Below are 14,927 nucleotides of genomic sequence, written 5' to 3'. Positions count from 1 at the left end.
CAGTAAGAAATTCGATCAAAATTCGTAACAAGAGAGAAGAGGAAGGAGCAGGATGAAAGGACACGTTATTAGTGAGGAGAATGCGAAAGAAGTCGCTTACTCTCCATCTTAAGGAGTTACTATTCCGCTACTGTTTTTGGTAACAGATAATTAAATAGACATATTTTAGCAGATGTAGCTGATTTCAAAACCAAACCTTTCACCGTCCATTTGACCGGACCAAGATCAAACCATTCCATTTCCTTTCCATTCCAGCATTTACGTTTACCATCCAAGCTACACCTGTTACAAAAATCTGCTCTGAATGCGGCGGGATTCTGACAAATACGTGAGCGCCATGCCAAGTGTTGTTGGCCTGGCTTTCCGATTAGCCTGATCTGTGGTTAGGCTACAAATAGAAATCACAGGAGCCGATCCGTTTGATGCCACCGACTCGCCATCAACTTATTACAGGCTCGTAACACTTACGATTCCTTCTTTAAACCAAATTCGTCCCTCATTTCGCTGCATAAACACGTACCGAGTTAATCTACATTAATTTTATTAGGTTTAAGTGAAAATCAATTGCGGATTAGGGCGTTTTTTGCAGCCAGACTTTAAGGAATTGGTAGGGGTTTTCGATTAGAAGGGCTCTATTAGAGACGGGCACCTCTGGAATTTTTTTGCAACTTTTAAAGAGGAAAAGATGTAACGGAACGATAATTCGTTACCGTAAATTCAAAGATGGCGGTTGGAAGGAGATAAATGTTGGTCCTCCGTCGATGTACACGTCGAAGAGGTAAGGACGAAAGAAAGAGGTGTGGTGCGAGACCGAGCTTGCAAAGCTGGAATAACTGCGCAGGTAAGGAGAGGATGCCGCTCGAGAGAGGTCGCCACTGCAGCAACCCAGACAGGTCGATTGCTTGAGCAGGCTTAGCGGCAGTTGGCTGTAGGACACAGCATGGAAAGCCTGGCTTGGTTCTTCGCTGTCGGGGTACTCTACTGTAATCCATAGGATAGTGCGAGCAACAGTGTTGGCCTCTTCTGCCAATTGAAGGTATGACTCTCACTTTTATCTACTCGGCAATTAAGTCTAAAATACTTTCGCAGCCAATTTCAGTTAGGTCGTATTTCTTTGGCTTCTCTAGACTTAATCTTAGCGAAATTGAATAGGCAAATATAAATTTGAATTAATCCCAGTGGCGTTGACATTCGTAAACCCCACTGGTGAGTTTTTCACAATTAAAGTTAATTTTATGGGAGGAAGGTCTAAGTTATTTCTGCAACACTTTTCTCGCTGTCAGATAATTTCATTAATTGTCAACGATAAGCGCGTGGTGTTGATCTCGCTTAACAAAAGATCGATATTATCGGCTTAGTTAGGCATTGTTATCGTTTCTACATTTGTTATCTGTTCGACATCCATATAACTGATAGTTCGGCCATGTTGGTTACGGAATGTAATTTTTATCGTTTTATCGCCAGCTGTCAGTAATGGTAATGTTTCTTATTGAATATCGTCTGTCCCGTTTCCTTTTTTATTTTTCTACACGCGGAAACATGTTTCCTTCCACCGCTTTGCAGTGTATACAAAGTTAGAAGAAAACAATCTGGCCCAACCGCAGTGTTTACACATCTCCTGGGTGTGAGAATAACGCCTTTCTCTGTTCGACTGGATCGTATTGCACATGTACACCGGGTCGGTTACAGACTGGAAGCAGACTAATTGAAAGTTGCACAGGTGAACTGGTTTCTTAATGAATAGCACTTGTGCCGAGAAAAGGAATTCCAGCGGGGAGCCTTCTAACAGACAGGTAACCATTATACGGTGCAAAGGACCCGTTTAATTATATTTTACTCGGAATCGAATCGTTAAAGGAGGTGATGCAGGTGCATTCATTGTTGGTGCCCGTTGTGTTCTCTTCTGTTGGAAATTTTTGGATCGAAAGTTGCGGACATTGTAAACAAGATAGTCTTATCAATCGTTCGGATACACAAAATCGATGCAAGTTTGGATAATTGAGAATCAATACGCTGTTTCAATCACCTTTCTTGCTTTTACAATAGTTGGCCCGGCGGAAAATGCTTTTTTGAAAATTGAGTTAGCTTATATGATTTTTCCATTTCTTTCTATTAAAATTAAATTAAATTTATCGATTATTTAGGAATCTTAACTGACTATCTCGTCATTTTTCGGGCCTCGGGTAGTTTCCAGAGCTTTTTTCCGTCTAAACTTGTAGTAATCTATAGGCAATTTGGACAGTCGTCCCTCTGTCGGTTTACGTAATTTGAAATTAGGAGAGAAATTTAGTCAAAACTGTTAATAACGGAGTAGAAGTGTTTAAACGGGTGCAAATTTAGGAGGTGGAATCTGTCTAATCGGTGCACATAACGGTGCGGTCATTAGAAAACAATTACCTGACTTGCACGAGCGGTAAATTTCGTCTAGTAGACAATGTGACAGCGCAAGTAATTGAAGTCATGTGGACAACATATGCCACCGTCCACTGACGTCACAGAGGTTGAGAAGCCGCATAAATCAGCGGAGCCACGTGTCTCGTGCGGGGGCGTCTTCTCCATTCTTTGTTTCGTCTCGCTCCTTCGACTGGGTGGAGCTCCTTAATCATCGTAATCCTCCATGTTGTAACACGTGACTCGCCTCTTCTTCAATTATATACCCGCGTACTGGTGTGTTTTGCCGGGACTTTTTTACTCTTACGGCGACTAAGCCGTAAATAGAAGGACGAAAATCGCGGGATCAGGAAATGACTGAAGGACGAAACGTCTTTTTCAATTTCCGGATCGAAAGAAGACGTCAAAATCTATGGCCGCACGGTGAAATATGTCGAGCTTGTTACGGTAGGTCGTACGGTTCACTTAAAAAAGTTGTTCGCTACATTGTTCTCGAGTGGACAATGGCAAAAAAAAAGGTCGCTCGGTAACCATAGTAACGTCACTGACATCTGACCCCGACCTCCTTGTCCGTCTGCCTGGAGTTCCTCACTAGACCCTCACATTCCACTTCGAAATACCGAAAGCTAGTTCTTTTTAACTACGAGTGAGTCATTTGTTATAAAACATAAGAAGCGGATAAAAGAAAAATCAAAAGTAGTAGAGAATCAATGACATATTACAAGCAGTTTTCTGCATTTTTCTTTCGGGGTATCTCTACATTGTTTCAGTCGATAATATGGAATGACGTTTTTGCATATATTTATTTATTTTCTTTTTCTTTTCCCCGCTCGATAGATATTCGGTAAACGTTTATTTCTCTCTCTTATGGTCGATCAGAGGAAATACAATCTCCATCCAGGTTTAACAGAACAGTGTATAATTGTCTGCATTGATAAAATAATAGGCAGCTGATAAAACGTCATAAAAATACAAATATTTGCTTAAACTGATACCTTTAATTTCGAACGTCGGTAGAAAGGGAAGGAAATTGTTGGTGTAAATGCAATTGACACCGAGGAAATTTTTTACGTAGAAATCATTTAAGCAAATAAGACGTTGCTTCAGACTTATGTAATGCCCAAGAGATTAGAGAGAGAATAACAAAGGAGAAAGTAATTTATGCTGGAAATAGACTTACTGATCTACTTGTAGCGATTCCGAAAAGCGTTAAAGATTTTAAGAATCCCAAATTCAGATTTTATGTGCCATAAAATAAATCAACTTGTCAGAAGCTCGTTAGCGATTGTTGTTGGAGGAAAGAAGAAAGAAAGAAAAAAAAACCCACCGGACTTTTTTATGCTGATGGTTTTTCCAATTTTCTCCGTTATTTGGAACATGATCTACAAACGAACGGTCACTTAATAGAAGTCAACAATAGATGAGAAACACAATCCATTTGATTCTCATTCTCTAGAGATTAAATTCCCGACGTTGATCTCGCTTTGTCGATCGGTCACAGAGGTAATGGAGATCCTTGTTAATCCGTGGATGCCGAGTCCTTTTAGTCAGCATCACGTCTTCTTTTAATGAACAACCCTATCGCCTTTCCTCCTTACAGCCCGAGGTGTGGGCGTTGGACCAGGTCGGGTGTGCTTTTTAGCTCCAGTTGTAAATCTGTTAACAATTTCCTGATTTTGGCCATCAAATGCTACCGCAGACGTGATCTACATTAACGATTTCCATCATAAAATGCCGTCCACGAAGACAACTTTGGAAAACATGGGAATTGGTGATTTTCCAAGCTAACTAGAAACCCCCGTATCCGTTCCTACTTTAGCTCCACTTTTTTCTTTTTTATCGTCGAATACAAAAGACTCGATTAGGACACTCGATGGGATTTAGGTAAATATCTCCTGGTCTTTGTTACTTCAGCCTGCACCTTTATACGGGGGTAACGACACCGAGATACACGCCGGTGTATGTTTATTAATACAAGGTTGATGACATTTTAGATATTCATGAGACCTCCCGTAGACGAATAATCCCACGAATATCGGCAGTTTCTGCTTGCTGTGTAATGGAAAAGGGGTTTATGTTGTCGCGTTATAAGTGGTAGTGATATTTTATTACATAACTAACTTTGACTAGCCTAACACATCAACTCTTATAGTCCTTAATAAAGCATGGTCATGCTTATTGCCAGTCACGGTACATTACGGATAAGGTGCATTTTAGCGTTTTAACACTAAAATTTTACCACACCGAATATTTTTCTAGCCAATTTGATCGGATGTTAACGTGTTTTTCTTCCTTTTCCTTCCTTTTTTGGCAAATAGCCTACAGCCCGTGTTGATCTTCGCTACGTCAGATGATTTTTGAAAACCAAATGAAACTTTCTTCTCCCCAGGGAAGCTTACGAATGTTTTTCATTATATAATCTCTTCCAAAATTGATTTATAAGAATCTTTTATCGAAGGAGTGCACTTGTGTAATTGGATGTTTTGCACAGATTTTTATTACTTAACTCGTAACGGAGATCCTGTTTATTTTTTCATCCAACAGATAAAGATTTCAGTAGATAAGAGACGATTATAAAAATAAAAATAATATAAAAAGAATTGATGCTTCTCTCATCACCGTTATATCTTGTAGGCGTTGGTCCCCGGTGATAAATTGAAGCAAGTACAGATGCAAGAACAGCAATTACAGTGTCAATGCTATCTTTTTATACTCATTTAATGCAAAATTTATTACCAAATGTTTAGCCCGTGGGGAAGAATCGGAGGACATCTAACTTAAAACATTGTCCTTCAGCTTAAAGAAATTATTGGTCATTTTTTTTTTGCTTCGATTCTTTTCTCCGCTCACGACTCCAACCCAGTTCGTTATCTTTTTCCAGCGAGATTAATCTCTCCAAGCGGAAAATATCTGCTTAATTAATTATTGATTTAATTACTTACAACCGCTGTTTGTAATTAACCCTGTGTAAATTAGCCCGCGTCACGTTTTTAATACTTCATAGACGGTGCTTATCGCCTCCATTCTATGTTCGCTTCTCTATGTTATTCCTGCCGAGATTTTAGGATCTTGGTGGTCTATAAACGTATTAGTAACTACTTTTGAAGGTTCTGACCCTTTCTTACGACTGTCCACAACGTTATAATTTTAAAATACTTAAGAATGTTGCCTTTCATAAGTTACCTGGCTGTGTTAGATAAAGTTGGGTAGGGCACGAACATCACTAAGCTTATGGAAAATCTAATAAGCAGCGATCACGACGTGTGATTGTAGAATGTTAAAGGAAGATCCATGTCGAAATAAAAGCAAAAGAAGGTCGAGATGATTTAACGAACGATAACATTACCATTAAATTAGTATTGATGCGAACTTTGCTCGAAGAAAGAGGTTTAATTTTCAATCATTTCTCATTAAAATAATTGAATTTTTTAAGCAAAAATGATCAATTCTAACCCACTTTAAATAACCTTTTGGTTTGAGGAAACGTTGTTGGAAATTTGTAAGCGCTGTATTATTTACATAATTTTATAGAAATGCTGAGGATATAAAAGGATGAGAAGGAAAGAAAAGAATGCAAAGTGCACGTTTCTCAGTGATTAAGTGCGTGCTAGAAGAACCCTTACTCATATGGCAAAACCTTTGACGCGATGGAGAAGATAAGATGCAAGATTCTTCCCTTTATCTTCCTTATAATGATAGTAAATTTCTGGAAATTTACAACGTTACGTAGCAAGGTAAACTTGCCGTACTTTCTGGAATATTTGCAAAAATATTTTAAGTTATTTAATGGTAGGTTGGCCGCCGGAGCAACGGTATTTTCGTATGCGCGGCGATTACTGCATTTTTATGAAAGCTGTGCCGGTGCTTGATCGGTTCCTCCAATGTATAACCGAAATCATGCGGCATGAAAATTTCATTTTTTCTCGGCCATTCACACCGTGGTAGCGTCTTTTTATTTACAAACCACTCTGCTCTAGTGATTGTTGTACGTCACACGGATGACGGTCAAACTCGGAAAATAAGCAGATACGTGCATGCTTCGTGCATATCAATTGTTCGAGCGTGCCACCGTCGAGAAGGTTTCTCTCCACACGGAGTAGTAATTTTGTGCGTGTCCACGTTTGTCCGTGAATCACGCTCTTCTGGCAAGACGGCTCTAAGCAAAGTGGTAATTGCATGGAGACCGTTTGTTGTGATTTTAAGATGAATGCGTAGGGCATAATCATCAATGTCCTACACATTTTTTGTCATCTATAACTTAATACCGATCTGATAAGATATTCTTTTTTTCCCCTTCTACCGTATCATAATTATCAGAAAGTTCTGTCGGCTAGACTCTATTTTATCATCAGATAATAAAATTTAAGCTGGGTTTTTGCATCAGAATCAAATTCAATAATGCGGATTGGTTGGGCTTACTTCTTGTAAAATCAATGTCACACTCTCATACAAATAAAATGATGGATAGCATCTATAAACCAAAGTAGGATATGTGTTGTGCATGCAATACTTCACTGCTTGTGCACTACTAATCAGTACGTTTTGCGTGCAGACACTAGCCGTGTTTATATTTTATGAGACCAATGACTGATAAGCCCGAAAGCATTTTAGAATTTTAGAGTGAATGCTTACTCGATAGATAGATAGAAATCATTTTTATTGATCGGGATACGGAATTTGTGTCTGCTCAGTCCAACTGTGTAGTGAGGAGGACGTAATTAATGTCCGGATGTAGAACAGAAGGTTGTAGTCACAATCCGCCGCTATACTTCGTCATATCAATCACACGTTGATTTATTGGGTAACCTTAGAAGTAAAACATCATCAAAACCTCGCACTGTTACGTATAAGAGGCCCACCGTCTTGCAAAATGGAGAAAACAGGTTCTACTTTTTACGGGCTTTGCTAACGAGAAGAGTTTTTTCGCCCTTGTCTCCTTATTTTCTCACAGCTGGGAAAATAAATCAAACTAGCGATTAGGTTCGGCATGCAGGGGAAGAATTGCGCTTCTCGTTAGGCCCTTACCCTTTCTAATTTAATCAAGACATGTAGAGAATGCAAAAAGAAAATAAAAATGCCCAGTTTTTATCGTCTTTCATTCTTATAACGTGATTGACAGTTGCAGGATGACCGCAGTAAGTATTTAACAAAGAATTGCAGCCGTCGGTTATCTGGTTAGAAGAGAAATTAGTTTTTTTCCTTTAACAACTCCTTAAATCGTCAGATCCTGGTGGAAGGATAATGAATGGCGACGGGCTGTTGACAAGAGTACACAATTGGCGGTGTGAGGGGCGAAGTTAGGTAAACAGACCACTAACAATGTATGTCTGATGGGTCGATTGATCCAGAAAAAGGTCTTTAAATTGATGAAATTGTTCGCGCTTGCTATAACGGTGTAGTCGAGCAATCTGTGATAATTTCATTAACGTTCTTGTAGATGTTTGTCTTTAGTTATCCCTCTTTTGATCAAGCCGGCTTCCTATCTCCGACAATTAGATATGAGCCGACTAGCTCTAGCCATTTTTCACAACTTGTGTTATCTTTAACAGTTTGCACTCTTCTGTCATTGTTTATACTGCCTGCAAGATTATCGATCGCGGATATCTATCGATACTCTAGCAATCTCACCGCATATCCTTTCTTAATATTTTCTATACTTATCGTCGATTGAGTAGTTTTGCGCAATTGGCCTAATGAAAGACGAGAAAAGCATGAATGCTTCGACGATCACCATTGGCTTATTATTATCCGGCAAGCATAAATCATGCAGATGAACCCCGAAACTGAATTAGTTGATTGATATCACTGGCTAATAGAAGAAGAAATCAATTGAAATTCCAATTTTATTACTATAAAAATAAAAAATAGGAAATATTTTAAAGAGTAGCATGGAGAAAGAACCAACGGAGATAACAATAGAGAAGCAGTGTATTTATTTCAATCGATAGAATCCGACACGTCCTCGGTTGAGGTTGTTCCTGAATGTTTGTTGATTTTCTGGACCCATGTCAGTCAGACCCACCTTCCGGGTTGATCGATAGGACCAGTCTAAACACAACCGGTACATGTGTCGGCGAAACGTCTGTTTTTCCTCGCACACATAAACACGACTTCAATTACCTGTTTCCTGGCCGACTATGGGCCAAAGTAACACTCCAAAAGTAAGAGTTTATTGCTTTATTGCTTCTGCTCGATGGAGTCTTAAAAGTAAAGCAATATTAGGATCCGATTTAATTTTTTCTCTCCCTCTTGTGTCGGCCGTGGTATGCATTCGGGCGTTAAATCCGGGTTAAGTTTGTTAAAATGAAAGTTTCTGATTACATCACTTATTTTTTTTTTTCCTTCAAACTTTTTACCTTATTTTTTATTATTTTTTTTCGATTTATAAGCGTATTTCACATTCTCCAGGGAGAATTTAAGTGGCTTTTGCAGTTGCAAATGTAAAATACGAATCGTAATGGCCGTGCCAATTAGGTTTTGCCGAATTAATAGCATTGAAAGGGAACAACTCCTGTCTGCTGACTAAAATAGCCCGAATAGAAGCGAGTTAACCAAATACCATTATGAGCGGTAATATTTCTTTATAGAGTCGAAAACGCTAGGGAATATGTCCGGTCCGGACACCCGAATGTCTCGCAAATGGCGAAGGCAACATAATGGATGCCATTAATATTCACACCAATGCCTTGGACGTTCTTTGGGGAAGGATGAAGAAATTTGCATAATTATATGAAGTTGTGTTTGTTGTACGTGGGAATGAAGCATCCCGACACACATTAGCTGGGAGGGTGTTTTTCGGCACGGCGTGCGGGAGAATGTAGAACAGGTGTCCCGGCTGCCATCCCATTACCTGCAAATGCATTGGGACGGGATGGAAAAAAAGTGCATCTTGTTTCTCCTTAGAGGACGCGATGTGCTTATAAAATAGCGTACTCCGAGGAGGCTTTCTCCTGTCTTTTTCTTTATATAAATCGTGATTGAATATTGTTTATTTAAAGATCATCTTCGGCATTTATTATATAAAATACTTAGTTCTCGTCGATATCTAATTTGATTGCAAATTTTATATTTCGCTAGAATTTCCTATTGGAAATCGATTTAAATGTTCCATCAGGATACCAGAAGAAAATGTGAAAGAAGACAAAGTGCTCGCCACTAGTTAGGTATATATGCACCCAGCAGGGGATGGTACTTTACACAGAAATCATCCGCCTTCTTCTAAGTATTTCAGGAAACATTAAGTTTCCGTCAGACTAGGGACTTCATGCTACATTACCATCTGATTTAGAGCAATGCATAATTATCAATTGTCTGTAAGCAGATGGAATCCATCTTCTTTTGCTTGAGTAAAAACCGAGTATGAGCCGCAGGAATCTTGTTAGGAGGCCAACTTAAAAGAAAGGATGCCAATTTTGTCTCGTTTATTTAAATTAGATTTCGTGGACAGAAGGAACCCGTCTGTGACTTTCAAAAATCTGCAAGACCATTCGTATTGTTTTATGTTTTCAAAACACATCGTGGGCGCAACGATTCCTTTTTTATTATTTTATTTCTTTTACGACGATTTGATGGTAAATTATGCGCGGTTATAATGCATTATTCAAGTTATAAACGAGCATAAAAATCTGTCAGTTGGAGTTACTCAAAAGTCAGCAAATCCTTCCTGGATATTGACTTTAAGTCGTAAAAACCGATGAGAAAATAATGCTAAATTTTTAGGCTCACGTCACAGTGACGTCATTCGTGCGCTGTGTCACGTGACGAGGATTACGATCACCTTCCAGTCTATTGATTTGTGATTGCACCACTAGAGGGGTGCTCATAAATCTCGGCCAGTGTGCTCGTTAAAGTACAGACTGAGTGTGTAATAGCAAGCATCGAAGGTAATAAAGACAGATGGGTAACCTTAAAATAATTACGCTACACTAAACAGCCCGTCACATTCGAAACCATCCTTCTCCTTGTTTGTTATCAGCTCTTTCGCTTCTCCATCTGCCAATGCGGGTTAACATAAATTCTTCATCTATTTTTGATTCCGCCACTTAATGTATTACAGAAAAACAATCCTCTCCCTTCGTTTCACTAATCAGGCCAATTTAATAATTCTTCTATATACAGAGCCAAGACTATAATATGGCGTAAAGGGGTGATGTTGACAAAATGTCTTTCGATTATTGCGATCCACCACAGAGCATTTTAAGTAGCTCATCTGCTTTTTTAATTTTAGCATTCGACCTACGTCTGCAAATAAACCCACAATCAATGAAGCTTTGTCAACAATTGGTCACGATGTCGTCCACCAAGTACCTTTGAATTTATGCCAAAAATGCTATATATATAATCTTATAAGTTATGGTTAGGGAGATATTATTTAGGTTTAACCAAACAGCCGCCATTATGAAGTTTATAAAATCATTTCGACGTGAATTATGAATGCAAATGTACTAGCGTAATTTCATTTGTTTCACTCTCATAAATAGCTGTATTCGTTTTATTTCCCACCGCTGCATTAGCCATTACAATCTATTAAAATAAATGATAACACGATGTGGAGTGCAGCTTACGCCTACGTCCATTCTAAATTTCCTTTGTGATAGAATAATGGATTTTTTTTTACTCCTAGACGTAAATACTCTTTCTAATTATTAAGCTTTAATTAATTTTTTACGTGTATTTTAAATTGATAAATTACTATTGTTGTTACTTCCGAATCTGCAACAATTCCCTAGTTATATTTCTTCAGACAATATAAAAATAACTCGGTGTTTCACCAGATACCTGAGAAGGTCGGTGGGCCAGCCCGCGGAATGCTATACATAGAATAGTTGGGAATTTCGACAGAGGGTAAGAAATTAAAGAAGAGTCGGGATGGAAAGACGATGGCAAACATGGCGAGATGGAGTGGTGGTGTTTGCCCACTGTCATATATCTTCCTCTTATGAAAGTTTGAGAAAATATAGCACGATTCTCATTTTTTGTTTGCAGAAGGAACCGAGGATGGAAGGAACGGATAGAGAACGGATGTGACATCATAGGTTTCCCGGATGTATGTGTAGTGCAGTGAAGAGGATGGAAAAACTAGTGTTGCTTCTCACAGTACCTTACTTATATTCGTCGGTCGTGGGCCTGGATTTATGTAAGTGAAATATTATTATTTTTTTCGTTATATTCTCGGTATTCGAAAAAGAGACAATCGCGAATTCCATCTCTATATTTTTCTACTTCATACAAACGAAATATTTGTATGAAAAAAACTTTTCGAGGATCAGCATCTTTTCTTATAACGCTTTCAATATTGGATGCGTAGCTCGCGTAACTCTAGAAAAGAGCATTAAGCATAGAATTTGACAGATACAATAGCCTTGCCGAGGATTTCTACCCCGACTAAGACATCTCCCTTTGCCGTCAGCGACTACTAACGATAAATTAAACCATTACTGGAAAATTACCCCGGAAACATCTCTAACTGATCTAAAGTGGCAATTATCATCTCTTCCACAATGTTGAATGCAGTCATTGAATGCTGCAATAAAGGTACCCTTTCTGAGCTTGGTATCCAAGAGTAATGCCTTCGTTCCAACTCGACATTAGCGCATGTAATTCTGTCATTCAATTCTGTGATTATATTATATACATAGAATATAATTACGCCAAACGAAATATGTCATTCACTAGCTAAAGATCCATTCAAATCAAGACATATTCTTCAATCATTAAATTTACTTTAAAGATAAAAAATTCTCAAAAACTCATTAACAATATTCGTTAGAAATTGTCTTTTATTCTGGACAAAATTACAATACCTCGGTCGTTGCGAATCGCTGATTAGAGGGGCATCACAAAAGCTGGTTTCAATCAAAATGGGTGGAGATGTAAGACCTATTTTGAAAGGAATTCAAAGAAAAGGAAAAATTGCGAAACTGGGTGGTAAAAATTGTGCCAAAATCGTATTCTAGATTTTTTGTTCCTTGCCAGAAGCGTGGCGACTTTGAGAATATTTAAAATTCGTCAAACGTTGCGCTTGTAGGAATTTCCTAGAAACGTCGACCATCTTTTCGGTGTAGAAGATAAAATTGGCACTAAAAAGGGGGCGACAGGCAAGATCTAAAGCAATGTCAATGACATAAACGTCCGAAGTTGTCAGACAATAAAAGATTGATCTAAGATAATAAGAGATTTCGATTTAGCGATGGGGGTTGAGCATGGCCACTGATGGATCCTTTCCCAGAAAGTTTTTTGTTTGCAGAGGACACGAAAATGATCGAAGACGCAGCTAAAAACACGTACCTTCTATCGACTAGACCCACTTAGACACAAAAAGATGCTTAATATTTAATTCATTCCTTTTATTCAGCTCCACCGCTAGAGTAGGTTGGAATAAATTTCCTAGAGAAGGGTCGTTAGCCTGTAACTATGGCAACTCTCCGCATTTCTCACCTGGATAGTTCCCACGATCGCGAATAGAAGCTAAACCTTTCTTTCTCTACAACTCCATCCTTAGGATTGTGTTGCCAACAACACGTTTCTATCGCTTTTCTTTTCTTCCCCAGCCTACTTTTAAACACGGCTAAATTATTTATCTGTAGTTGCATAGCAAGTATTTTTACTATGGAAAGGGCAGGCAGCGTTAATAATTGAGTCTGACAATACGTTAGTTCGAGTGTCTTGGGACCATACATTAACAAGGTTGAGCTATGAATGATAGAAGATAGGCATTGGCAACATGTGTAGGACACAGATGGTTTGCCGATATCGCTGCTCTTCATCGCCAGCTGCGGCTAGTACCAGACACTATCTGGGATTATTACCTCTGGTCATTCAGCCTCAATCGAAAATATCGAACAATTTCGACTCGTTCCAACTTTTAACATTTTTAAAACACATTATTCAAAGCGCCAATCTTTATTTATTCGTCTTCATTAAAGGTGAATGTGAAGTAACTTGGTACGAAATGACGTGAGATGATAGCGCGTGTAGTAGTCGGAGAGACACTTAAAAATGGCGCCTTTTGGTCGATAAAGCCAGCGACATTTAGTAGCTGCTATCTAGGGTGACGCAGCTTGGATGTGTTTATCTTTAATTGCGATAAGGAGAAATGAGTTTCAGATTTTCCGGTCAATTTCCAGAGGATGCCATTATCTGCCACCGGAGGGAGTTTTAAATACACCGTGTTTAGCTGAATTTCCTTCGGTTTTTCATTCCTTGGACCCGCTTCCAGGCTGTCAATAAATTTTTTCAAGGGCTGCAAAACTTTATTTATTGTAACTGCATTTATGTTTCGACTTATTTGCGGAAATATAATAACAATATAAATTAGGTGGCTTCTTATTTTCGAAATTTATGATAGATTATAATGCCTTTAATGAGATAATCCAGGAAGAAAACACTTTAATCAATTTGTTAGAGTATGTCGGACGCATTCACCTCTAACTCAACCATAATATCAAAGATCGGTTTTGGAGACAGTTTGTGCTGATGCACGAGTCTTGGTCGTCAGATAAATCTGTCCCCTATCTCCCATAGGGCGAATTTAAGTGTGGCATGGTCCCCGAGTGTCCGACCGCTAGACATACTCCTACCAAATTACACGGCCACTGCCGGCAATACATTTCCACTGAAAAAAAATTAAGGTCCATTCGGATACTTCGCCACACTGCATTTCTGTCGAACTACGAGTCCCGCGGGCATCTTGTCGCCTTCGTCATTGTGTCTTTCCATCTTCTTGCAACTTTCATCCACGCACCCTTTCTTATCGGATCGGCTTTTGCTGGCACTGTGTCATCACTACACAATAGAAGGATTCAATAACCTCCACATTACCGTTCTGCTGTAGCCTCTCGGTGGCTAGTCAAGCGTTTTCTCCGTCCTCTCTCCGAGACATCCCTGCATCCATTGAGGAAATGCTCCTCTTGGTCCACCGAAACCAGCTGTAATGACAGATGCTAAGTTCTTTAGAAAGAGAGAGAGAGAGAGACCCGTCTCTCAAGAACTGCTGGCCTCGTTCCGGTCGTGTGAAATCGCTAACTCTGTAGCAATATCTCTCAATAGTAGCTTTATTTCTTTGTTTGAATTGTCTTTATTCAAATCACGTGTTAAACCCTTCAATAGAACCGTGGAAATGAATGGAAAATGCATTATATAAGTGAAGATCTTCCGGCTATTAACACCTATTAAATTTAACAAGGAAGAAATTCGACTGGCTTTCGAACTTAATAGCATTTCCTCCGGTACGACCTCATCCAACTTTTAGAATGCGTTGGATGAGACCTGAATGAACAATTGCCGAGGGTGTGTCCCTAATAGCCAAAGCGGAACATTATGTGCTAACTATATTAGTCGTCGTGTCAGCACGAGCTCAGATACGTGGCATCGGTAAACGGATGGAAGGTTATATTCGTTATCTCATCACAACATCTGATGTCGTGATCGTTTTAAAACGCCAACATGGCATAAATCTAGTTTCTTCTCCCTTCGGATACTTCTAAAATGCTACCCAGCTTCTCCACGATCGCACTTAGGGGCCTAGTCTTACCCTT

General features: G+C 39.1%; 1 protein-coding gene across 6 annotated transcripts in view; it reads left to right on the top strand.

Annotated features, from left to right (window-relative positions):
* LOC111620879 (discoidin domain-containing receptor 2-like) overlaps positions 1-14,927 on the top strand; it is a 129,958-nt gene that overhangs the window by 75,492 nt on the left and 39,539 nt on the right. For 4 of the 6 annotated variants that reach the window (XM_023362881.1, XM_023362882.1, XM_023362886.1 and 1 more), the window contains one exon: positions 11,377-11,527. In XM_023362881.1, the coding sequence (XP_023218649.1) occupies positions 11,440-11,527 (88 nt within the window). In that variant the 5' untranslated portion in view covers positions 11,377-11,439. Of the gene's footprint in view, positions 1-921; positions 1,037-2,369; positions 2,839-11,376; positions 11,528-14,927 lie in introns of those variants that run through there. The other 2 variants (XM_023362883.1, XM_023362885.1) reach the window with 2 other exon arrangements.

The sequence above is a fragment of the Centruroides sculpturatus genome, unplaced genomic scaffold, assembly GCF_000671375.1.
Source record: "Centruroides sculpturatus isolate CEXI.00-Female unplaced genomic scaffold, Cexi_2.0 scaffold17, whole genome shotgun sequence".
Lineage (NCBI taxonomy): Eukaryota > Metazoa > Arthropoda > Arachnida > Scorpiones > Buthidae > Centruroides > Centruroides sculpturatus.
This window is presented reverse-complemented; position numbering and strand designations above follow the sequence as displayed.